The 23833-nt window shown below is 36.2% G+C and overlaps 7 protein-coding genes across 9 annotated transcripts; 4 read left to right on the top strand and 3 right to left on the bottom strand.

Annotated features, from left to right (window-relative positions):
* Positions 1-287: 287 nt before the first annotated feature.
* Positions 288-9275, top strand: LOC104739679 (putative proline-rich receptor-like protein kinase PERK11). The gene is made up of 8 exons (XM_010460116.2): positions 288-1594; positions 1817-2257; positions 2526-2612; positions 2762-2832; positions 2971-3047; positions 8276-8423; positions 8506-8667; positions 8773-9275. Exons 1-8 carry the CDS (start codon positions 697-699, stop codon positions 9010-9012), a joined length of 2124 nt encoding a protein of 707 aa, XP_010458418.2. The 5' UTR covers positions 288-696; the 3' UTR covers positions 9013-9275.
* Positions 9078-12393, bottom strand: LOC104739680 (transcription factor bHLH90-like). 2 transcript variants are annotated; one of them, XM_010460118.3, is made up of 9 exons: positions 11996-12232; positions 11618-11747; positions 10793-10984; positions 10647-10716; positions 10500-10568; positions 9977-10405; positions 9676-9876; positions 9414-9590; positions 9078-9330 (listed from the first exon to the last, which is right to left on the bottom strand). In XM_010460118.3, exons 2-9 carry the CDS (start codon positions 11722-11724, stop codon positions 9244-9246), a joined length of 1332 nt encoding a protein of 443 aa, XP_010458420.1. In that variant the 5' UTR covers positions 11725-11747; positions 11996-12232; the 3' UTR covers positions 9078-9243. The 2 variants fall into 2 exon arrangements, with proteins under 2 accessions (XP_010458420.1, XP_010458419.1); XM_010460117.3 differs by having other exon boundaries at positions 11618-12393.
* Positions 12394-12626: 233 nt separating this feature from the next.
* Positions 12627-14597, bottom strand: LOC104739678 (AMSH-like ubiquitin thioesterase 2). The gene is made up of 7 exons (XM_010460113.3): positions 14298-14597; positions 14111-14200; positions 13714-13776; positions 13546-13620; positions 13382-13444; positions 13198-13250; positions 12627-13104 (listed from the first exon to the last, which is right to left on the bottom strand). The coding sequence occupies exons 1-7, from the start codon at positions 14436-14438 to the stop codon at positions 12930-12932; spliced, it is 660 nt and encodes a 219-aa protein (XP_010458415.1). The 5' UTR covers positions 14439-14597; the 3' UTR covers positions 12627-12929.
* On the top strand, positions 14555-15917 carry LOC104739677 (uncharacterized protein At4g28440-like). The gene is made up of 3 exons (XM_010460112.3): positions 14555-14828; positions 15107-15360; positions 15523-15917. The coding sequence occupies exons 2-3, from the start codon at positions 15129-15131 to the stop codon at positions 15711-15713; spliced, it is 423 nt and encodes a 140-aa protein (XP_010458414.1). The 5' UTR covers positions 14555-14828; positions 15107-15128; the 3' UTR covers positions 15714-15917.
* Positions 15918-16239: 322 nt separating this feature from the next.
* LOC104739675 (gibberellin-regulated protein 8-like) lies at positions 16240-16874 on the bottom strand. Of its 2 annotated transcripts, none has more exons than XM_010460111.3 (2): positions 16691-16874; positions 16240-16577 (listed from the first exon to the last, which is right to left on the bottom strand). In XM_010460111.3, exons 1-2 carry the CDS (start codon positions 16770-16772, stop codon positions 16390-16392), a joined length of 270 nt encoding a protein of 89 aa, XP_010458413.1. In that variant the 5' UTR covers positions 16773-16874; the 3' UTR covers positions 16240-16389. The 2 variants fall into 2 exon arrangements, with proteins under 2 accessions (XP_010458413.1, XP_019091475.1); XM_019235930.2 differs by having other exon boundaries at positions 16240-16574; positions 16691-16873.
* A 1408-nt stretch (positions 16875-18282) lies between these two features.
* On the top strand, positions 18283-19751 carry LOC104739674 (transcription factor bHLH168-like). Its single transcript, XM_010460110.2, has 3 exons — positions 18283-18546; positions 18956-19276; positions 19455-19751. The coding sequence occupies exons 1-3, from the start codon at positions 18409-18411 to the stop codon at positions 19521-19523; spliced, it is 528 nt and encodes a 175-aa protein (XP_010458412.2). The 5' UTR covers positions 18283-18408; the 3' UTR covers positions 19524-19751.
* Positions 19752-22684: 2933 nt separating this feature from the next.
* Positions 22685-23362, top strand: LOC104739673 (gibberellin-regulated protein 8-like). The gene is made up of 2 exons (XM_010460109.3): positions 22685-22931; positions 23054-23362. The coding sequence occupies exons 1-2, from the start codon at positions 22850-22852 to the stop codon at positions 23236-23238; spliced, it is 267 nt and encodes an 88-aa protein (XP_010458411.1). The 5' UTR covers positions 22685-22849; the 3' UTR covers positions 23239-23362.
* Positions 23363-23833: the final 471 nt, after the last annotated feature.

The following is a 23833-nucleotide window of genomic DNA, read 5'->3' as shown; positions in this document are numbered from 1 at the left end:
TCATGGGAAGAGCTTAAATTATACTATGTTATTCTAAACCGGATTTTGATTTCTTTCTTCAGACATTTAAAAAAAAAATTAATAGAATCAGACACTTTATTAAGAGAAAATAATAATATATTTTAGAAAGATTAACGTACGCGGCATTCCCGACAATGAAGGTGAATGGTAAATCTTCTAGATATTGGTACTCTTCTTTCCTACAATTATTTACTGTAAAAATAAAAATAAAACAATCAAGTGAATTTTTAGCCTATTTTCTTAGTAATTTTTAGAATTCAATTGTTGAGATATGAGAGACTTTCTATTTTTATACCCAAAAAGAAATCACGACTTGAAACAAAAAAATATCCAAGTAAAAAAAATTCATCAAACCAACAAAATCTGATTCGAGTTGATAAAAAATCTATCCTCTTCCTATCTTCCTTGTTATGCAAGAAACCCTATTGGCCTAGATTTTTTATTTTTCTTTCTTTTGTTAATTTCCACAAATCCTGGTGACCCCATAAACACATAATCTTGAGAAACCGATACATTGTTTTTAAAATTTAGAATCGTGGATCTCTGAGGAATTTAAATCCGTCTTGGTTGGATCCCAAAATAAATAGTCCCTTTCTTGTTCCACAAGGAGCCTCTTTAAGAGCAAATTCAAACATGTAAAGGAGAGAAAGATAAAGACAAAAAGGGTGAATAGAAATGGACAGAGTCCAGCAACAAGCAGATTTGATCGGAAAGAAGATTTCCCCGTTTGTAGCACAGCCGACAAATGTCGGAGGATTCACTGATCAGAAAACCACTGCCGATTCCCAGACGACACAGCCTCCAGCTACGTCACCTCCTGCTCCTCCACCCCCAGAGGGTGGCGGTGGCGGCTCACAATCATCTCCCCCGCCCGTAACGGCTGCTCCCCCACCACCGAATCAACCTCCTAATACAACTCCACCTCCAACGCCTCCTTCTAATTCCCCTCCACCTTCTATAACTCCACCTCCTTCACCTGCTCAGCCTCAACCCCCGCCTCAATCAACCCCAAGCGGAGATTCTCCAGTGGTAGTTCCTTTGCCAAGGCCTCAGTCTCCTCCTATTTCTTTTCTTCCTCCTCCTACCGTAGTTACTCAGCAACCGGAGACAAGACCTAACAATGGTGAACCACAAAACCCCATTAACAACCCTATTTCTCCTCCGTCTCTCCCTTTTACTCCCTTTTCGCCGCCTGTTGGGGAAGTTTCCGGTAGCCAAGGGTCTCCTCCATTTACATCTTTATTGCCTCCGGTGATTCCCCTAAACCCTAATATTCCACAGCCGTTGGATTCACTTTTGGCAGGAGGATTAAATCGTGTACCCTCGTCCCCTCCTTCCCTCTCCGGCTCCAATAACAATTCTGAAGGCTCTAATAGCAATAATGCGAATAGTAACGGAAATGGACAACAACATAATTACACCGAGAAGACAATGATCGGTATTGGGATCGCAGGTGTGTTAGTCATTTTATTCGTTGCTGCCGTTTTCTTTGTTAGGAGGAAACAAAAGAAAGGTTCTTCTTCTCCCCGCTCTAACCAGTATTTGCCACCTGCTAATGTCTCTGTAAATACAGGTAAGAAAATTTTTACTTTTCGTTCTTTGCCTCGGTCTAGCTCTTGATTCTTGATTCTTGATTCTTGATTCTTGATTCTTGATTCTTTGATTCTTTGTTGTTGTTTCTTGACATGTTGTTATGATTCTTGTCTTAACCTTGTTTGATTCTTGTTTCTTGCATGCTCTTGTTATTGATTTTTTCGTTCTAGTTTTGTTCTCCTGACCCTTGTTCTTGTCGCAGAGGAATTCATTCAGTATAGGCATAAACCTGGACATGGGAACAACTCAGCGCAAAACTCATCACCAGATACTAACAGTCTCGGGAACCCAAAACCTGGTAGAACAACACCTGACTCCGCAGTATTAGGGACTTCAAAGATCATTTTCACCTTTGAAGAGCTAAGCCAAATAACGGAAGGATTTTCCAAGAGATTTGTGGTAGGAGAAGGTGGGTTCGGGTGTGTCTACAAGGGCATCCTTTATGAGGGAAAGACAGTGGCGATCAAACAGCTAAAGTCGGTCAGCGCAGAAGGATATAGAGAGTTCAAAGCTGAAGTAGAGATCATTAGCAGGGTGCATCATAGGCACTTGGTGTCTCTTGTTGGTTATTGCATCTCTGAACAACATAGATTCCTCATCTATGAGTTTGTCCCCAACAATACTTTGGATTACCATTTACATGGTACGTTCTTTCTCTTACAATACAATCTCTATTTGTGTTTCATAAAACTATATATTTTTCTTAATTTCTTCAAAACCGTTGATTATATATATGAGAATTGCATTTTGGATTTAGACTTGTGTTAGACATTTTAAATTTGTCTTCCTAGGTACATCTTCATAATTATTGATAGGACACTCTTGAGCGGAAATAGAGACTAATCTACTATAGTTAAACCGGTCGGGGGAGTTATTTTGTTACTAATATTGTCTTATGTTGTTATTGTCAGGCAAAGACTTGCCAGTTCTGGAATGGAGTAGAAGAGTCAGGATTGCAATAGGCGCAGCCAAAGGTCTTGCTTATCTACATGAAGATTGTGAGTATACCCTTTACATTTTTTTTTTAATAATTATCTTCCTAATGGAATATGAATATATTTCCTAGCTTCCTAGGTATAAAAGCTATATATAGTTAAAGGAAAACAAATGTTACAAGCTGAACTTTCTTTTATGAATTGCATAATAGGTCACCCGAAGATTATCCATAGGGACATCAAATCGTCAAACATTCTGTTGGATGATGAATTCGAAGCTCAGGCAAAGTCAATATTTTAGTTATTTATTTTTCTTCTATTTTACTGTCTTAAAAAAAAAAAAAAAAATTAGTATGATTTTCTGTATTCTGATTGTGATGTTCTTCACCGAGAGGATTTTGATTTGCTCCATACGTAACAGGTCGCAGACTTCGGACTTGCCAGACTGAACGATACTGCACAGTCCCACATATCAACGCGTGTCATGGGCACATTTGGGTACTGTCATTTCTCCTTTTTAAAATATAACCAACTTAAAAAAAAAACAATTTTATACTGAAAACTTTGTAGTTTAGTCGCTTTCGTTTAGATAAAAGAAGAGATGAGAAAAGTTTGTTACGGAAAGTTCCAAAAACTTTTCTTCTTTTATTCAATGCCTCAAAGGACTGTACATGTGAGTTGTTATATACAGATAAAAATATCTAATCTGAGTTAACCAACTAAGTTAACCAACTAAGCTAACCAATCTATTTACTAAACCGAATAATCAATTCCAATAGTCCCCCTCAAGATGAGATATATATGTTATGAACACTCATCTTGGATAGTAAATGATGAAACTGATCGGGGAATAGAGGTTTGGTAAGAATATCAGCCACTTGATCCTCTGTATTAACATGAAGCATCTTCAAGAGGCCCTTATCTAGCTTCTCACGGGCGGTGTGACAGTCAATCTCAATATGTTTAGTCCGTTCGTGAAAAACAGGATTGGTAGCAATGTATATAGCAGCGGTACTATCGGAGAAGAGAATCGGGATTGACCCTGTATCAATCTTCAAATCAGAGAGCAAAATAGCAAGCCAAGCCATTTCACATGAAGCCAAAGCTAAAGCTCTATATTCCGCTTCTGCAGAAGATCTTGAAATAGTAGGCTGTTTCTTCGAACACCATGAAATGAGTGAAGAGCCCAAAAACATGGAAAAACCGGTTGTGGATCTTCTACTGTCTGGACAAGAGCCATAAGAAGCATCTGCAAATCCTTTTAGGGTGAGATCAGAATCTGCAGAGTAGAAGAGACCTTGACCAATAGTGCCTTTTATATATTGAAGAACCTGATAAACCGCAATGAGATGAGCAGAACGTGGAGCTGATGAAAACTGACATAACTTGTTCACAGCAAATGTGATATCTGGCCGAGTTATGGTTATATACATCAAACGCCCAACAAGACTTCTGTACATTGCTTTATCTTCGAGTAACTCTCCTGATGTTTTGGAAAGCTTTAAGTTGGGAATCATTGGAGTAGGAGCTGGTTTACAGGCCAACATACCAGTAGAAGAGAGTAACTCCAATGCATATTTGCGTTGACATATAGAAATCCCCTCAATATTCCTGGAAATTTCCAAGCCTAAGAAATACTTCAAAGGACCAAGTTCTCGCAGTTTGAAACAGAGTTTGAGAACATTTGTCAACTGAGCAGCTGATGTTTCTATTGTACTCGCGATCACAATGTCATCAACATAGACAAGAACTGCCAAAAACTCACTCTCTCCATGTTTGACAAATAAAGTGTGATCACCATGAGCTTTAATGAAACCAAGCTGTAGGAGACAAGTAGAGAACTTCAAAAACCATTGCCGAGATGCCTGTTTTAGACCATAAATCGATTTCTTGAGGCGACAAACAGCGTTTTTAGGCAATTGGTCCCCCTTAATGTCAGCATATCCCTCCGGCAACTTCATATATATTTCCTCCTCCAAATCACCATTCAAAAAGGCATTGGAAATATCTAACTGATTAAGAAACCATTTCTTTGATGCAGAGATCTTCAAAAGCAACTTCGCAGTAGCCATTTTAGCCACAGGAGAGAAAGTTTCATTATAGTCTAACCCTTCCTTCTGTGTGTAACCCTTAGCTACCAAGCAAGCTTTGTATCTCTCTAGACTCCCATCAGCATGAAACTTCAACGTGAAAACCCACTTACAATCCACTGCTTTCTTCCCTTTAGGTAAACTTGTAACATCCCAAGTGTTTGTTCTTTCCATAGCTCCAATCTCCGAATCTACAACATCACACCATTCTTTGGAATTCTTTGCCTCAGAATATGATTGAGGGATTGGAATTTGAGTGATATGATTAATGTAAGACAAATGTGAGGGAGAAAGTTTGGAATAGGAAAGATAAGATGAAATGGGAAAAGCGACATCACTATCAAGGGAATAACAGTGATAGTCTTTTAAGTGAGCAGGAGGTTTCTTAGCTCGATGAGATAAAGAAATTTGTGTTGGTGGAGAGGGTTGTGAAGAAGGAATTGAAAAATTATTACCTGGAGACAAAGAATCCATCGATGTGATCATTTCAGCAGACAAGTCAGATTGGCTCTCTTTTGCCAAGGGAAACACCTCTTCACAAAACTCAACATTTCTAGATATAAAAACTCTGTTAGTCTCCAAATCCATTATCTTGTAACCCTTATAACCAGCAGGGTAACCAAGGAAGACGCAAGCCTTTGATCGAGGTTGAAACTTATGTCTCTGATTTGGAGAAGTAGATCCATAACAAAGACAACCGAAAGTCTTAATCTGATCATAAACAGGCTTCTTACCAGTGAGGATTTCAAAAGGAGTCCTATTTGAGAGCAGAGCAGAGGGTGTTCTGTTAATAAGAAACACTGCAGTTAGAATGCAATCTCCCCAGTAGGCTAAAGGGACTTGAGACTGAAACATGAGAGCCCTTGCTACATTTAGTATATGTTGGTGCTTGCGTTCCACAACAGAGTTTTGCTCTGGTGTTTCTGGGCATGAATGGTAAGAGGTGATCCCATGTTCTCTATAAAACTCAGTAAACCGCAATTCTGGAGCGTTATCTGATCTTACTGCCTTTACTTTCACGTTATACTGATTCTCTACTTGTTTAATGTATGCTGGAAACACTTTCAATACTTCTGATTTAGTTTTGAGAAGATAAACCCATGTAGCACGTGAATGATCATCCACTATTGTCAAAAAATGCTTATATCCATCAACAGTTTCCACTGAAAAAGGTCTCCATAAGTCAATATGTAACAACTCAAAGGTCGAATTACATAGATTGTTTGATGAGGAGAAAGACAACTTCTTTTGCTTAGTCAAATGACAAATATGATAGTAAGCTGAGCCTTTATTCTTGTGCCTTGATGTTCCCAAAACTTCTGATATAGCATCCAGTCGTGAATAAGAAGGGTGTCCAAGCCTCTTGTGCCACATGTTAATGTCCACCACTGCATTCACTGAGACTGATGGAGGTGGAGGGGTTGTGTCTAGCACATAGAGGTTTCCAATCCTTCTACCTTGTCCAATGGTCGACCCCCTGGTAAGATCCTGTATTTCACAGCAAGAAGGATCAAAAATCACCCTGGAACCTAAACTGGATGTCAAAGAGCTGATGCTGATCAGATTCAAGCGAAATTCAGGGATAAACAGAACATTGCAGAGAATCATGTCACTGTTAAGTCTTATTTTCCCTATACCACTGATTTTAACCGTTGATCCTGTTGGCAGATTGACATAGCTTTCAATAGTAGTATCCAGTGAGATAAAACTGTTTCGATCATATGAAACATGGTGAGTTGCACCAGAGTCAATCACCCATGTTCCACTTGAAAGAATATGTTGAGAAACTGCCAGGATGCCAACAAAGTAAAGGGTAGAAGGTGAGAAAGAGATACCAGTGTGATCAACCGCAGAATGGGATGGTCCTGCATCAGTGTTAGTAGAGGTAGAAGGTGTCTGCAACTTTGCACTGAAGAGAGCCACAAAGTGTTGAATCTGATCCTTAGTAAGATTGCCAATCAAACTTTTTACTTTGTCATTTGAAGAAACATGTGTTGATATCATGGCAACCGGAGCAGCAACAATATGCGGCTTCTGTGACTTATCAGAAATCTTGCCTTTGTATCCAGGTGGGAAGCCATGTTTCTTGTAGCACCTCTCTGCAATGTGACCAACTTTGTTGCAAAATGAGCAGATAGGACATCCTTTATTAGGTCCATTCTGCACATAGCAAATCATTTGTGGTTCTGCAGAAGTATCATTAACCATCGAAGTCATTTCTGAAACCTGAAACGCAGCTGGCTGAGCAATGGTGGGAGAGAAATTCTTTTGACTATCATCTTGGTCAAGAATGTTGTAAACTTCCACAAGTGAAGGAAGCACTTTCTTAGCAATGATATGTCTTCTCACAATTGCATAAGATTCATTCAAACCTGCCAAGAATTTAACTGTCTTTGATCTCTCTACCTTTTTCTGCCATCTAGCTGCCTTACCACAAATACAAGGCTCATCCAACTCCTCTGTATTATCTAGCTGATCCCACAGTATTTTCAACTGAGTAAAGTATTCAAAGAGAGACATGGTACCTTGGCGTAAGTCTTGAATCTGCTGAGTCAGATTGTATGTGCGTGGCAAGTTGGTCATGTGAAAACGACCATAAATGTCACGCCATACAGAGCTAGCATCACGGATACGAAGGATACTGCGATAAATCTGAGGAGACACACAGTTCAACAACCAAGCTTTGACCATGCTATTACATCTAGACCATAGACGAAAATTGCTATCTGATTCAAGTGGTCTAGATAAGGTTCCATCAATAAAACCTATCTTGTTCTTTGCATCTAAAGCTATCAGCACAGCTTCACTCCAGTCATCATAATTTGTTCCATCAAGTTGAATAGAAATAATATTAAAACCTAGATGATCAGCACTATGCATAAAAAACGGAGAATGAGTCGGATCCATGAAATTTGGTGTTGGTTCAGCTCGCGAAGCTTCAATAGCTTGAGATCCAGCTGCTGAAGGAGAGATCAGAGGAGAAACAACAACGCCAGTAGATCGCGACGACTTCCGTGTAGCTGAGCTCGTCGAAGTCTTCAAACGAGCTGGTTTCTGAGAGGCTCGAGCAACAGTCACCATCGATGCTTGTAACGAACAAATGGGATGAAGAATCGAGCTCGAAAACGAAGAAAAGAGATCGAAATCAGAGTAGATCTGAGCTTGATAGCTCTGATACCATATTACGATCAAAGATAGAAGAAGAGATGAGAAAAGTTTGTTACAGAAAGTTCCAAAAACTTTTCTTCTTTTATTCAATGCCTCAAAGGACTGTACATGTGAGTTGTTATATACAGATAAAAATATCTAATCTGAGTTAACCAACTAAGCTAACCAATCTATTTACTAAACCGAATAATCAATTCCAATACTTTCCCTTACATATGAGCTTTTGATCCTCATTTCCCTATTGGTGCAAATATATACATATCTTCTAAAATTATAGTACGTGATTTCACAACGTTCGTTTTTATTTTTAAAAATGGTGAATATCACTAAAACATTTGGATGACATCATTTTTTCCAAATATGATAAATGTTATACAGTGTTTCACTATTCTCTTTTAAACCGATTCCAAAAATTGTTATCATAATGTTAGGATGATCATCATGTTTATTACATATGAATACATACAGGTATTTAGCTCCAGAATATGCTTCAAGTGGAAAACTAACTGATCGATCAGACGTGTTTTCATTTGGAGTTGTGCTGCTCGAACTCATAACCGGTCGCAAACCTGTTGATACATCTCAACCTTTGGGTGAAGAGAGTCTCGTTGAATGGGTATTTTAGTTTTTTAATTTCCTTTGTAGATATATCAAGTTACGTTACAAAATGAAATACAATAATTTTTGTGTTTTGGCAGGCACGTCCACGATTAATCGAGGCCATTGAAAAAGGTGACATCAGCGAAGTAGTGGATCCACGGCTGGAGATGCATTACATTGAAGGTGAAGTCTATAGAATGATCGAAACGGCAGCGTCTTGCGTTAGGCATTCAGCTCTAAAACGACCTCGTATGGTTCAGGTCAGAAATAGAAATACTTGACTCTACGTCTCTACCGTAATAAACACAGCTTCATAGAGAGAAACAAAACCCTCTGAACGACTCAGAGTGTCCCCTTTTTCGCAGGTGGTAAGAGCTCTGGACACGCGAGAAGACTTGTCGGATCTGACAAACGGAGTTAAAGTCGGTCAAAGTACGGTCTACAACTCGGGTCAATACAGTAATGAGATTCGAATTTTCAGACGAGCCTCTGAGGATTCCTCGGATCTCGGTAATACTAACTCTGGCTACTACCCAAGCCAAGACTACACGACTAGCCATGAATCTGAGAGCCGAGCCTTCAACACAACTCACCGGAACCGCTGAAACCGATCATTTACGGAAGTTGTTGTGTTTTTTTGTTTTCTGGGTTCTTTGGGACCCTTTAGGAATTTTTAAAGAAAATATCTTAACGAACTCGAAACCAGTACCCAGAAGAACATATATAGTTTCAAAATGTAAATTTGTCACCAAAAAGCTTGTGAGAATCAAAATCTCAGTAGTAACTTGTGGCTGAAGCAAACAAAATATTTGACCTATCTTTTTTGGGGTTATGTACTATGTTTTCATATCGATTGTCTGATTCATCATCATCTTGAGCAGCGAATCTCTCAGATCTCCAGATGCAATTCCGTCTTTGTTCGCCTAAAAAAATTCAAACTTTTATCAGATTTTAAGAATCTGTGATTGAAGTGTAGATTCAATGGGATATGTGAACAAGTTATTACCTTGACATTGAGAACTGTCATGGCTGTGAGATCATGTTTGGTGAAGTTGACGTTGATGATCTCAAGTCCACATGAGTCTACAGCTTCTATCAACCTCTTAAATCCACCTCGTTTATGCTCCTGCCCAACCCGAATCAAGAAATCTCGCTCACCAATCTCGTAGGCTTCAAGATTCACCTTGAAAGAAACCAGAAACAGAGGAGTTGGTAGGATTTTACAGGTCAGATATGGTTGATTTTGAGGCTCTATATTTGAATAATACCTCGTTTTTCTTCATTTTCTTGTTGAGTTTAGAGGAAAGTTTTTCAGCTTCTGGATCAGCTATTGCAGATTCTTCCTCTGCAGCGATTTCTTTGTCTTCCTTCTCGTTGATTCCTTTAAGTTCATCTTCAAGCTTCTTCTTCTCCAGTAGCAGTTCATTGATGTAATCAACCGCATCAGTGAAAATTCCAATTTTGTTCATCTGCATATAGGCATAAAGAAATGGATATTATAATCCAATCAAAAGGGCTATTGATCACAAGAAGAGTGATCCAGAAACCGCATTGAGTTTCAGAAGTAACCTTTGTGATTTTAGGGACTACGGCTCTTAGAGCATACATGGCCTGATTAATCTTATCTCTTCTTTTTCTCTCTGAAAGAAGATTCTTTGATTTGAAGTGTTCCTTAGGAAGCCTCTTATTAGCTTGACAATCCATGGCGTTTTGCACCACGGGATCCTCCTTGTTCATTACCAAACATGGCGCTTGTTCCTCCTTATGTAATTCCCCACAGTGAGCATTCGGGTGATTTCCAAAACGATTCTGAGTTTCACTGGAGTGATTGGAGACGCTAGATGAGCCCCCACCTTCAAAGCTGAGATTCACACCGCTACTCATAGACTCCTCTGCTCCAGGAGTGATCCTAAATTGCAGCCTTTGTTCAGGGAATGGTTCAGAGACGGCGTTACAACGCGATACAATCATATCAACAATGGTTTCGTCAAACGGTTTCTGAAACAACCAAAAAAGAGGACAACTTTTTACGAAGTTACTACCAAAACCAATGACTGATTTTTTATAGAAATGCATGCTAACATGTTTTTACCATTTTGAAGGAGAAGAGCTCAACGAGACCATCACTCACAGGAACAAGAACCCGTGTGTTGAAAATGTCCTGCCAAGAACAATCCAGATCAGACTGTTCTTATGATCAAACAAGTAAAACAAGGCTGAAGAAGAGAGCCTTTTTTACCTTTTCAGATCCAGGACCTGAATTAACCAACCATTTAGGAGATTTTGACATCACTACTTCTCCATGAATCCTGTAATTAAGAAGAAAGCTTTTATATCATTTTTGAAACAATAAACTCAAAATGGGTTTAAAAGATTAAAACATACCCAGGATAGAGAGGCATGAAGAGAGGAAAATGAGAAAGAGCTTCACAAGCTAAGGTTCTTATACGATGCTTGTTGTGTTCATCTCTGCAGAAAAAAGCTTTCTGTTTTCTCTCGGTTCCTTCTGCGGTTTCAAGCTTAATGTTCTTATCAACATAACCACCACTGCAGCAGCATCCCACCCATTCGATAAACCTGGCAAATCATGTGGAATTAAAAATAATTACCGGCTGATTTAAGAAACTAGGGTGTAACTGTGAAGATCATAAAACCCAGAGATCAAACAAGTTTTTCATCAATACAAACTTACTAAAGCCAGAGAGAAGAAGACAAAACCAAGACCAGACAAAGAAGTTTATAATATTCAAACTCTGAAAATTTGGTAATCCAGAGGTAGATGGTAAAGACAAAAACACGCACACAACAAGAAAAATTACCAGTATGTCAAACCTGTGCTACTGAAAACACAAATCACCATGAAATCTCAAAAATTGATAGAACAGAGCAATAAATTGTTAGGGATTAATCTAAAAAATGGAAACTTTGAGACCAAAGCGATTCAGGAAACCAGTAACAGAGCCAAATAAAAAACAAAACGTCCCAATCCAGAAAGCAAGGTTAACGACAAGCATGAAAAACCCATCAGTATAGATAAAAATGGAAGCTTTTTAACTGAACCCAATAACAGAGCCAAAAACAAAATGTCCCAATCCTTTGAAAACTCATTAGTATTGATAAAAAAATGGAAGCTTTTTTCACTAAAAAGAAACAGTAACATAGCTGCATGAACAACGAAACAAAGAAACCCAGAAAGGAGAGAGTGTGTACCTAGAAGGATCATCACCAAGTTTCCAGATAACACAGAAGTCCCAAGTTTTGGAATCGACAAAGGGTCGAAGAAACTCCTTCACTCTCTCACCACCTCTCATCATCATATCTTTCACTCTCACTCACTCTTCTGCAACAGCAAGGGAAAGCCAAACAAAAAAGCCTGAATCTTTTGTGGTCTCTTTTGGTCTTACTTATAAATTGATGTAAGGAGAGAGAAAGAGAAAGAGAGATGTTTGGCATATATACACAGCAGTTGCCCTGTCAAAACAAATCATACTGGGAATATACGATCGTACAAGACAATGGTAACCAACTTCGCTTTTTGAATTAAAACCCAGAGAGAGAGAGAGAGAAAGAAGAGTGAATCGTCTGTACCCAAATCCGTGACAGAGGTGACTGTGACATCTGTAGAGAGGGAGAGACTAAGATAAAGATGGTTTTTTTTACTCTGACTGTACGAACAAAGTTATCATGTGCTTGAAAACGGCCATAAAGGGAGGGCTTTGAACCAAACAAAAGAAAAGAAAGGACTGTATGGGTTTTTTTGATAGCAACGCTTAACAATATGAAATGACAAAAGCTTTTCTTTTTGTTTCTTCACTTCATAAAACCATACTCTTTTGTACTCTTTACTTTAATAAGGAAACGAGCTTTGAGAGCTTTCTTATTTTCACAAAAAAAGTTTGGACCTTTGGTTCTGTTTTTGGCTTTGTACTCTTGTTTCATGTGAACAAAGATATTTGGAAAATTTCTTTACTAATAGATATTTTTATTACCAGGGCTGCTTCATGGCTATTCTGTATCTAATGATTCAATCAGAACAAGAAATGAAAACGAAGAAAATGAATAACGTTTGAAACAGTCAAAGTTGAAGTTTTAAAAAATGTCCCGTCTTTTCAGAAGTTCAACTCTGCTCATCAGTCATCACTGGCAAGGTTAATAGCAGAATTAAATGGCGATATATGATAAGATAGTGATGAGAAATATAAAACAAATAGAAGACAGGTTATACACTTACAGATATTATTCATTTACCAAGCACACCAACAGTGTCTATTGTCATTGTTTAAGTGTTCTTCCATAATGGAGTCAAATGATCAAAATATTAAGACATTTCAATTTATGATACAGTTACTTACCTTAATTTATTAACATTTGTGTTGTTCATAACCCCAATCTGACAGTCTTCTCAGACCAAGTATACAGTTCCGGTTACGAGTTACAGTTATTATTGACATCCTTAGCCAAGAGTGGCTTAAGCTTGAACCTTTTTACTGATAACTGATAAGGCCATGGAAGGGTCGTTACCTTAGCGCAGATCAAAAATCTCGAACCTAAGGTTAGAGTTCTTGTAGACGTTTGAGCAATGCTCATAAACTGGGTTCCCATCTTCTGGTTCTTTGTGCGGGTGGAATCCAGTCTCGGAACAGCTTCTCAGTACCTCCATTCCTCCTGGATCCGTTAGCTTAAATATTCCGTAACTCCTGAAAAACCAGTTTGAGAGTTCATCAAGGAAATAGGTTGAATGTATCATTGACTCCATGGTAACGGATTAAGATAACTTTGGAAGCACGTACTTAGAGCTATCGGTTGGAGCCACGACGATTCCAAAAGCCTCCGGCACCATTACCTAAAAGGTACATGATAGGAAAAGTGAGAGCTGAATCGTCTCAAACCATGTATATATGCAATAGAGGGAACACAACTCTTAGTGACAGCGTATTGCTTTTGTCTGTCAGATGGTATATTTGGATTCAGTACCTGGTATGAGTAATGTGTATGCAGATCTACTGATGACATGAAACAACCCTGAGAAGGATGAGTCTGTAAAAGAATCATAAACTCATTATAGTAAGTTAAGACAATGCACTTAAACATATCACTAAACATCTTAAAATATGGAGGGAGAAGAGAGAGATATATACATGAATCCATCCTACGGGATAAAGTTCTCTTTCGTTCTGTATGGAAAACACGTCCACTTCATTCATAGCTTGACACTGCCAATTTTAAGCACCAAGTTAGCAACCATTATTACATTGAGCACCACGAAATGACTGAAAGAAATCTTTCAAAGATAGATAGATACTCACAGAATTAGAAGTTGATACTTGCTTAGGTATTATCAGCGTGGTTACATAAAAAATTCCTTTTTCCTGCAGCATGATCAAAAATATTCAAGTGATTAACAACAACATATCAGGTCTATGAATCCTGAAACAGAGAAGCAAAGCAACCATGAGTCCCTCATGACCATAAAAAGAAAGCTAAAATCTCTTATCAGGTCCACCAAAACACCTCCTCCAAGTGATTTCAAAACGCATGAATCGATTAGAGTAAACTGATAAAAAAATCAATTTTTCAAAACCCTTTCTTTAGCAGAACAATAATAAAGTCAGTGACTTGCTAAGGAGTTTCATTTTCAGACTTTCCCATCAAAGTAATCAACTTTGTGAAGAAGAAAGCAAAAAAAAAAAACAACAATCTTACAAGAAAGGCAGCAAGAGTCCCACAAGTCTCGAGGTCCTTCTCAGTGTTCTCTCTCGCAAGCTCAGTGAAATCTTCCAACAATCTTTCTGACTAAATATATATTAAGAACAAACAACAACAACTGTTAGCTCAATAATCGAGTCCGACACAAAAATAATCACGGAGAAGGAAGTAAATTTCGACTTACGATATGAACATCTCTGAGTATACTATTGGTTTCCGAGGATTCGCCGGGACCGGAGAATGAGACCCGAGAAACGTGAGAAGATTTACATGTTCCGCCCTCAATAAAAGAGAGCGAAGGAGATGGAGACGAGAGCGTTACCATGGAAGCAAAAAAACAAGCATCGGCTCCTCCCTCTAGTGGATGAGTGGGGAAAGACGAATCAGAAAAAAAAACTCGCCGACTTCAGTGAACAGATTCTTGATAGACCAAACCGGTCGGTTTAGAGAACATTCAATTCAATTCAAGGGTGTAATTTCAATTAGTCAAAAAGTTCTAGGGGCGATCTCGAATATGTACAAAAATACAAGGGGTAGTTTTAATGAAGATAGTTCATAAACGCGACACGTGTCCAGGTCAATGATCTACGGTGAGTAATGAATAAAAAGACCGCCGCGTCGTCTCTGTCTTTGTGTTTATCGCCTCTCAAACTCAACAAAACAGATCTAAATCGCTCAAAGTCGTCGTCGTCTCTCTTCTCCCGAAATCAAAAACGTAAGTTCCATAAACCCTAGCGTGATTACACTTCTTGTCAATTTCATCTCTCTGATCTGAGATTTGAGCAAATGTGTTAGATTTTCTATTCTGCGTTTTTTGATGCATGTGTTTATGTTTGATGAGTTAAATTAGGTTCTGTAGGAGATTAGATGCGTAATCTGTAACTCTTGTTGTGTTTAATTGGTTTTTGATGGTCTAATCAGATATATGAAATTGCTTTGTTGATCTCAAAATTGTATTGTTTTTTTTTTTTTTTTTTTATTGTATATGGCTAGGGTTGTTATATATAAAAAAGAAATGGCTGAGGCAACGCCTGCTTTGAGGAAGCCAGTGTTCACAAAGGTTAATGAGCTGAGACCAGGAACCAACGGTCACTCACTCAACGTCAAAGTTGTTAGCACTAAGATGGTGATGCAGAGAGGAGGTGGAGGTCGTCCCAGTGGTCCTCAGGCTCGTCAGATGCGTATTGCTGAGTGTTTAGTTGGTGATGAGACTGGAATCATTATCTTTACTGCTAGAAACGACCAAGGTTAGAAAGAACACTCATGTTTGTTGTGAATTTCATAAATAATATTAAGGAAAATGGGATTTGCTATACTTTAATACAGTATATAAATCTTGAATTTTGGATACTAGGGTATGTCTCGTGTGATTTGTAATTGATGTTATGATTCTTTTTTTTATCGATCAGTGGATTTGATGAAAGAGGGCAGTGTAGTGACTCTGCGCAATGCAAAGATCGACATGTACAAGGGGTCTATGAGGCTTGCGGTTGATAGATGGGGACGTGTTGAAGTTGCGGAAGAGCCTACAGACATCACCGTCAAAGAAGATAACAATCTTTCGCTGATTGAGTATGAGCTTGTGAGCGTCGAAACTTGATATGTTTCCTCCAACAAAAAGAAAGAAAGCAGACTCAGCAAAACTGTTCTTTGTTTTGAAAATCTCAGGTTGCCCTCTTTTTTTGTAGATTGATTCTCTCTATTTACACATATCATGGGATCTTTCTCTTGTTTTTAGTATTCGTATTTTTACATGGAAATTTTTATAAATGGATACTCTCACGCAGAGATTAGTTTGGTCCAATGAGTTTTATGTTATTATTGAACCAATGAAGTCGTTCACATCGAAACAACCTTACATTTTTGCATTGGTCGACGCAACTGGTAAATTCTGTTGTTAATTACATGATTAAACCGATTTTTTGTTTATGACAATTGAGAAAGTAAACTCTCAAATATGTATTCCATCATAGTATATTCGCCAAATAGGTTGGTGAATATATATATTATCAAGAAGTTGATTTGCATTGCACTAGTGTTAGTAAGACATGTACAATGGTTCCAACATGTTTTTGTGTCTAGAAATTTGGGAAATTATTGTTATCCAAAGAAGCGTACTATAGCAAGAATCAGATGAAGACTTTTTTTTGGTAAAAGGTTAAATTGCTCACAGGTTTTTATTTCATATATATAACATAGATGAGATTAAATTTTCCATACATAAAAATATGTAGATATTATTAGGCATGCGATGAGGACTTTCAAAGCATATTTGTTCAGGGACACTTGGATCCACCTTGGGAGTTTTTCATATCACGGTAGCAAGGACATTCATCTTTGTTTCCATAAGTGCCTGATGGAACACATTTACACTTCTGGCAACATATATTGCAGTCCTTGATGCACTCTTCATGTTGTCTGTCATTCTTTGAGCATCTCACATTGCACTTTCCACCGCATGCTGCTAATTCATTTAAGCATTGCATATATAAAATGTTAGATTAATTTCATACAAGCAGTGGTTAAAAATGATTAATAAACCTACAATAACTAACTAGATTTAAGCATTACACTTACACGAATCAGCGCTTGAAAGTACGAAAAATGAAGACATGAGGAGAAGAGAGATAATGAAGAATTGTATCACTATGAGTTTCATCTTCACTTTTGGTTAGATTTCAAAACCTTTATCTTTATTTCTCGATAAGAGTAAAAAATAAAACTTGAAGATTGCGAAGAAAAAGTAGTGATGATGATGATGAAATGTGACTACAAAGGGGGTTACTTATAGTTGACAATTTGAAGTGAAATATTTATTATCTTTATCCAATTTAAATAAAAAATTTACAAATAAAAGATTTCTTACTTATTATTTCAATAACCAATATTGAAGCATCTATAAATTAGAAATCTGTTTTTTAGAGAGTGTTATTAAATTGAATAACAACAGATTTTACATAAAATTTAAGCACTATTTAAATTACAAACTAATAACACCCCTTATTATCTGTATTTAGAGTATAACAATAACAATAAAAAATTGCTCAACTTGATCATTTTCAAAATAATAGCTGATTCGGGAGTGTTTTTCTTCTGGTCAGGGAATTTTTTTTCCTTTTGTGGTTATAATTCATAACGGCAAGTTTCGTATAGTGCATATTGATTTGACAACTTAAAAAGGAAAAAAAAAATCATACGCGAGTTGACAGAAGCCATGTGCGGAAAAAAAAAAGAATATAGCAATTAACAGCGACAACTAGGCGATATACATACAGTCGTTTATACCCAAAATAGGATAGATATACAAGTCGTTATTGGATTAGAATACATTGAACATCTTGCAAAATTAGGAAAAACATGTTTTGCGGCTAACAACATGTTTTCCATCAGTTTTGCAAACACCTTGATTGATTATTGCTACCATTATTAGTTTTTGAAAGCGATTTGCTAGATTATGCCTAACATTATTGACCGGACCCAAAAGCTATGAACTAATTAACCGGACTATCAATGACCAACGGTGGGGTTTATTCGTTTGATCACTCTACAACAAATGGAAACAGGTTTTTATTTATTGATCCGTTTCCGTTCTAGCCCCCTACCCCACCTCAGCTCTCAAGTCTCATCAAATATCGAATCAATCAACTGTGGTCTAACAGTACGATCTTTAATTTACATCGTGTCCGAGAAATAAGCTACCTAGGTTAGGTTCCAAGACTTTTGCCCCCCAAAGAAAAAAGGTTCCAAGACTCAACATCTTCGGTGAACGCTTAGATCATTATATTCCATGTAGACTTGGTCCAAGTCTTAATATTAAACGACATCTCGAGTGAATCATGTTAACAATGCCGACAAAAAATGTTATCACCTTAATTTTTATAAGGAATGGCTTGTGGTCTTTTTTAAAGATTGAACATACTTGTAAAATTGAATCTCTGAACATTTAAAAAAAAAAGTTGAATCTCTGAACACCAAGTTCTAGAAATGAGTCCAACAGTAATACCAACTAATTAAAAAAATTATTCGAACTTTTTGGAATATCTATAAAGGTAAAATTTACAAAGTAAAAGTCTTAAGTAGTGTGTAAGCTCATGGACGCAAGCACAAAAGCCATGACTTTGTTTGCGAAACATCATTTTCCTCTATAATTACGCAGCTCTTTCTCTCAAAATTGAGATTTGTGACTCTCTCTGACCCATGCCTTTTTTTTTTTATCGCTTTATATATAAAGAGAAATGGATTTGAAAAGAGAGAAACATATTTCATAGTAACATAATAAAAGAAAAACAAAAAGAATGGAAAGGGCAAGAGAAATAGGAGAAGGAAGCTCATCGTCGTTTAGGGAACAACGAAACCTCAGAGAGAAAGAGCGACGTATGCGCATGAAACACCTCTTCTCTATACTCTCTTCTCATGTTTCTCCCACTCGTAGGGTCCGTTTATATCTCTCTCTTGTCTCTAACATTTTTACAATATTATATATATATATATATATATGTGTATATGTAACTACACCATTTTCTTAGATGTACACGGTGGTGTCGTCTAATGGCCTAGCCACTTACGAACCCGCGCGCCTATGCTGCGTAAACCATAGATTTTTAGATATTGGGTTTACTAGTCCAATTCTCAATGCTAGCTTGTGGCCGGTCTCACTCTCTAGCCAATGCAGCATTTAGCTAGGGTTCCCAGTATTCGTATAGAAAAGTTTTAAAACAAATGATTCATATATAGACATATATTTGCCTTTTATGTTTTAGTTAATATATTGATTATAAGCAAAGTTTTGCTAAAAATCATGGAAGTGATTAGTTTATTTTGTGCTTTTATTGTCATTAACAGTTGCCAGTGCCTCAACTTATAGATCAATCGGTATCATATATGATCCAACTGAAAGAGAAGGTAAACTATTTGAGGGAGAAGAAAAGGACATTGTTAAGAGGAAAAGTCCAGAATCGCTCTGAAGGGTCGTCGTCACATCAGCCAAAACTCAGTATTAATTCACGGGATTCGACCATAGAAATGAATCTGGTTATGGATTCAAACATAAAAAGAGTATCGTTACGTGAGCTTGTGAGTGTTTTTGAAGAAGAAGGAGCTCAAGTTATGAGCGCCAATCTTCAGAACTTGAATAATATGACCTTTTATACCATCATAGCCCAGGTATGTATGAACTCATCCACACGTCTTGTTTGTATATCTATTACAAAGACACATGCATGCATGTGGATTACGTCTTTCTTTCTTTTACGGCTTATGTGCGGTGTGCCCCGTCTTTTAAATAGAGTTTTGAACTAATTTTGAAGGATTATATAGTAATCGCCTAAATGAATATCTTCAGGCTATCATATCTCGGATCGGGATTGATTCATCAAGGATAGAGGAGAGAGTAAGGTGTATAATCTCATGATTTTTTTTCTTGAGCTTTATTGTATCGCAAGTCATTAGTCTACACGCTAGTTTGTTTGCAATACTTATATGGTTTTTTCTTTAAAAATGTGTTTGTTCTCTATACATGAGATCTCAATTTTTTTTGTTTTTCTTTTCTTTAAGAGTGTATTAACCCTATTAAGGTTTAAGATGAAAAGAATGAAAAATGTCTTCATAAAAAAAATTAATAAAAATAAATATGGCCACATTTGGAGTTTGGAGTTTTTAGTAGCAGGGACATTCATCTTTGTTTTCGTAAGTGCCCGAAGGAACACAATTACACTTGTCGCAACATATTTTGTAGTACTGTGAGTCACTTCTCATGTTGTTCGGCCTTGGAGCATCTCACATTACACTTTCCACCACATGCTGCTAATTCGTTCATCATCAAATATAGAATATTATAATTATTGCTAGACAACTTAGCTCAAAGGATAATTAAGTATACTTAATTTCACGAATCAGAAAGTATGAAAAGGATGTGAGGAGCATAAACATTATATATGAAGAATAGAACCTCGAGCTTCATCTTCATTTTGGATATAAAAAAATTAAAAAAAAATCTCTCGATTTAAGTTTGTTACCTAATAAAGACGAGAAAAAACAAAACGTAATGTTTACAACCAAAATGCAAAAGAAAACAAATGGTGATGACTTGGGGGAGGATGAAATTGTGGCTGCAAAAAGAGTATTACTAATAGTGTGAAATTTTGAAGCGAAATATTTGTTATCTATTGTGGACTAGACAATTCACCAAATCATAGTTACGGAGAGGCTCATCCTTGAAGCCATAGTTGTAGGGATTCACCAAATCTTTGGTGATTGCGACGACGACGAGCCAAGCAAATATATCTTCTTCTTGTGAGCCCAAATGACTAGTTTCTTCGTGTGGAATTCAAATATTTGAAGAAAGAAAAAAATTAACATGTGAAAAATGCAAAAAGATTAAAATTGGCACGTATTGCAGTTTCCAAGAAAGTGGTCAAGCGGCAAGACGATTTATATACAGTGTTCTTCCATAAGTATCTATCATTGTACGATTTGCTAAAACTTGGATGACACATTTTAATTACTCGGTTGCGAAATCATGACTAACATCTACCTGGACTCTCCAAGCAAGACTCAACAAGCTACACAAGTCTTAATTTTCTGTCTTTGTATTCATCTCCCGTGGACGTTTAAATCATCGTTCCATGTAGCTAGACGTTCTCTAGTGAATGATGTAGACATTAATACGGCCAAAGAGAGTTGTGGCCTTTAATAATTTCTAGGTTGTGTCCCTTTCCTTGTGTGATAATGATAGCTTGTTGAATAATCTTAGTTAGTTTATGGCCTGTGATACTATACTTAGGATGATATATATGTGCACCTGATTAATCGAACATGGGATTGTTTGATTAAGTGGTCCCAGTTCTATCGGTATACAAAACAATTTTCCTTTTCTATTCGTTGATGGGAACGTAGTACACATATTAGTAGTACTTTTGTAAGGAATGCATTTTTATTTAAAAGAGAGAATTGAAAATGATTAGGGGGAGAGATACAGAGAGGTGAATTTGAAAAGAGAGAAACATATTATAGTAACACAATAAAAGAAAAAAAGAAAAAAATGAATAGGGGGAGAGAAATAGGAGAAGGAAGCGAAACCTCAGAGCCACGAATGCGCATGAAAAACCTCTTCTCATGTTTCTCCCACTCGTAGGGTACTTTTCTCTCTATATATATGATCACTTCCTAGCTAGTAGTATAACTCTCTTTTTCTATCTATATGTTTATATATTAGATTGTACATGTGTTTTATATATGCGTATATACAATAATACAAACATATATCTACGTACACAATTATTGTTAATTATATGTACGCATTATTCTTAAGAACTGATTTCTGATTAGGCAGTAGTCCCTCTATGAACACCCAATTAGCTCTTAACTGATTTCTGTTACAAGTAGGGTCGTTCCTTCTGGAAAAATACTTAGGTTCATCCACCCCCTCTTCTTTCAGTCAATCAGAATCTTCCATCTAATATTTCATTAAAAAAATAAATCAAAATTAAATTAAAAAATAAAACAAATTAAAGAAACAAATTATGTATACTTTTAATTAAGTAAAGTTAAATATTGGTTTGGTTTAGATTTTTAAAATTATAACAAAATTATATATCGGTTTGGGTTTACAAATGAAATGGTTAGAATTTAAATTTTACAATTAAAACGAAATTATATGTCGGTTTGGGTTTACAAACGAGGTGGTTAGAGTTTAGATTTTATAATTAGAATGAAATTATATGTCGGTTTGGGTTCATAAATGAGATGGTTAGGGTTTAGATTTTGCAGGTAGAACGAAATTATATGTCGGTTTGGATTCATAAATGAGATGTTAGGCTTTAGATTTTACAAGTAGAACGAAATTATATGTTGGTTTGGGTTCACAAATGAGATGGTTAGGATTTAGATTTTACAAGTAGAACGAAATTATATGTTGGTTTGTGTTTATTAAAGAAGAGTTTAAGTTTTTAGTTTTATAATAATGTATACAAATTTTATTTATATATTTTATAAGGCGGTGAACGAGAGGTTCACCCCTCCAAGTATTGTTAGGTTCACCCCTCCAAGTATTGTTGCCAAGTATTGTTCCTCCTTCTGCCGATATTCGTTCGTGAGAATCAACCATATATAGAAATGAATCTGCTTTTTTTTTTGTTTTAAATTTTAATATATTTTCTCTGTGCAAAGGGAAATGAATCTGATTATGATTTTTTTTTTCTTTTTTAAGTTGTCAACTATTTTCAATATCCACTACACGAAACTTGCCGTTTAAGTATTATTAATTATATAATTTATAACCACACAAGTAAAAATAAAATAAAAATTCCCTGAGCAGAGAAACACTTCCGAATTAGCCATTATATTGTAAATATTAAAGTTGAGCAATTTATTATAGTCTTTTTTTTATATAGTCTAGATAGAGATAATATCTATGTACTATAAAGAAGTTTTATTGGTTTTGTAATTTAAATGGTTTTTTTAATAATTATAAATGTCATGTAGAATCTGATGCTAATCAATCCAATAATATCATTTAAGAAACAAATTACTAATTCGTAAATACATTGACATAACAAGTAAGAAATATTTCATTTGTAAATTTTTTATTCATTTCACTTCAAATTCTTAACTATAAGTAATCCCCCTTTGTAGTCACATCTCATCATCATCACTACTGTTTCTTTGCAATCTTTAAGTTTTCTTCTTTACTATTATCGAAATAAAGATAAAGGTTTTGAAATCTAATCAAAAGTGAAGATGAAACTCATAGTGATACAATTCTTCATAATCTCTCTTCTCTTCACGTCTTCATTTTTCGCACTTTCAAGCGCTGATTCGTGTAAGTATTATACTTAAAATTTAGTTACTTATATATTGTAGATAAATTTATCATTTAAAACCCACTGCTTGTCTGAGATTTCTAACATTTTACATGCAATTAATGCTTAAATGAATTAACAGCATGCGGTGAAAAGTGCAATGTGAGATGCTCAAAGAATGACAGAAAACATGAAGAGTGCATCAAGGACTGCAATATATGTTGCGGGAAGTGTAACTGTGTTCCATCGGGCACTTATGGAAACAAAGATGAATGTCCTTGCTACCGTGATATAAAAAACTCCAAAGGAGGACCCAAGTGTCCTTGAACATATATGCTTTGAAAGTCCTCATCGCATGCCTAATAATATCTACATATTTTTATGTATGGAAAATGTAATCTCATGTACGTTTAATGTATGATGAAATAAAATCTGTGCTTTACTAATGAAATTTTTTGTTATCTTTAAAACCTAAACACATTAAGAATAAATCATGTCAAGGTTTTCTTATATGATTATATCTCTCTCAGCTTTATTTTTACTGAGACCTACAGCTTCTGGTGATTAATGCGGAGTCTCTCGTTAATCTGGTTCTTGCTATTGTATGTTTTTTTGGATAACAATATTTTTTTCCAAATTTCTAGAGTTACTTTCGAATAGCCATTTTTATTTTCACAATGTCATCGTGCACACAAAAACATGTTGGAACCATTGTACATGTCTTACTAACTAATGCAGTGAAAATCAAATTGTTGATAATATACATTCACCCACCTATTTGGCGAATATACTATAATGGAATATATATTTGAGAGTTTACTTTCTCAATTGTCATAAACCAAAATCTACAAGGGGTTTAATCATGTAATTAATAGATTTTGAAGAATCATCTATGGATATATGTATATATTTTGAAGCATGA

Source organism: Camelina sativa, chromosome 14 (assembly GCF_030686135.1).
Source record: "Camelina sativa cultivar CO46 ecotype springtype chromosome 14, ASM3068613v1".
Lineage (NCBI taxonomy): Eukaryota > Viridiplantae > Streptophyta > Magnoliopsida > Brassicales > Brassicaceae > Camelina > Camelina sativa.
This window is presented reverse-complemented; position numbering and strand designations above follow the sequence as displayed.

Bases quoted from the DNA above. Each gene is read 5' to 3' on its own strand.
- LOC104739679 (XM_010460116.2), top strand. From the start codon at position 697: ATGGACAGAGTCCAGCAACAAGCAGATTTGATCGGAAAGAAGATTTCC. The intron at 1,595-1,816 runs GTAAGAAAATTT...TTCTTGTCGCAG, and splicing joins TAATGTCTCTGTAAATACAG to AGGAATTCATTCAGTATAGG. The intron at 8,668-8,772 runs GTCAGAAATAGA...CCTTTTTCGCAG, and splicing joins AACGACCTCGTATGGTTCAG to GTGGTAAGAGCTCTGGACAC.
- LOC104739680 (XM_010460117.3), bottom strand. From the start codon at position 11,724: ATGATGATGAGAGGTGGTGAGAGAGTGAAGGAGTTTCTTCGACCCTTT. The intron at 10,717-10,792 runs GTATGTTTTAAT...TCTTAATTACAG, and splicing joins TTCATGCCTCTCTATCCTGG to GATTCATGGAGAAGTAGTGA. The intron at 10,569-10,646 runs GTAAAAAAGGCT...TGTTCTTGGCAG, and splicing joins CAGGTCCTGGATCTGAAAAG to GACATTTTCAACACACGGGT.
- LOC104739678 (XM_010460113.3), bottom strand. From the start codon at position 14,438: ATGGTAACGCTCTCGTCTCCATCTCCTTCGCTCTCTTTTATTGAGGGC. The intron at 13,445-13,545 runs GTATATATCTCT...ATTCTTTTACAG, and splicing joins ATCCCGTAGGATGGATTCAT to ACTCATCCTTCTCAGGGTTG. The intron at 13,251-13,381 runs GTACTGAATCCA...TGTACCTTTTAG, and splicing joins ATACACATTACTCATACCAG to GTAATGGTGCCGGAGGCTTT.
- LOC104739677 (XM_010460112.3), top strand. From the start codon at position 15,129: ATGGCTGAGGCAACGCCTGCTTTGAGGAAGCCAGTGTTCACAAAGGTT. The intron at 15,361-15,522 runs GTTAGAAAGAAC...TTTATCGATCAG, and splicing joins TACTGCTAGAAACGACCAAG to TGGATTTGATGAAAGAGGGC.
- LOC104739675 (XM_010460111.3), bottom strand. From the start codon at position 16,772: ATGAAACTCATAGTGATACAATTCTTCATTATCTCTCTTCTCCTCATG. The intron at 16,578-16,690 runs GTAAGTGTAATG...TAAATGAATTAG, and splicing joins ACTTTCAAGCGCTGATTCGT to CAGCATGCGGTGGAAAGTGC.
- LOC104739674 (XM_010460110.2), top strand. From the start codon at position 18,409: ATGGAAAGGGCAAGAGAAATAGGAGAAGGAAGCTCATCGTCGTTTAGG. The intron at 18,547-18,955 runs GTCCGTTTATAT...TGTCATTAACAG, and splicing joins ATGTTTCTCCCACTCGTAGG to TTGCCAGTGCCTCAACTTAT. The intron at 19,277-19,454 runs GTATGTATGAAC...GAATATCTTCAG, and splicing joins TTTATACCATCATAGCCCAG to GCTATCATATCTCGGATCGG.
- LOC104739673 (XM_010460109.3), top strand. From the start codon at position 22,850: ATGAAACTCATAGTGATACAATTCTTCATAATCTCTCTTCTCTTCACG. The intron at 22,932-23,053 runs GTAAGTATTATA...ATGAATTAACAG, and splicing joins ACTTTCAAGCGCTGATTCGT to CATGCGGTGAAAAGTGCAAT.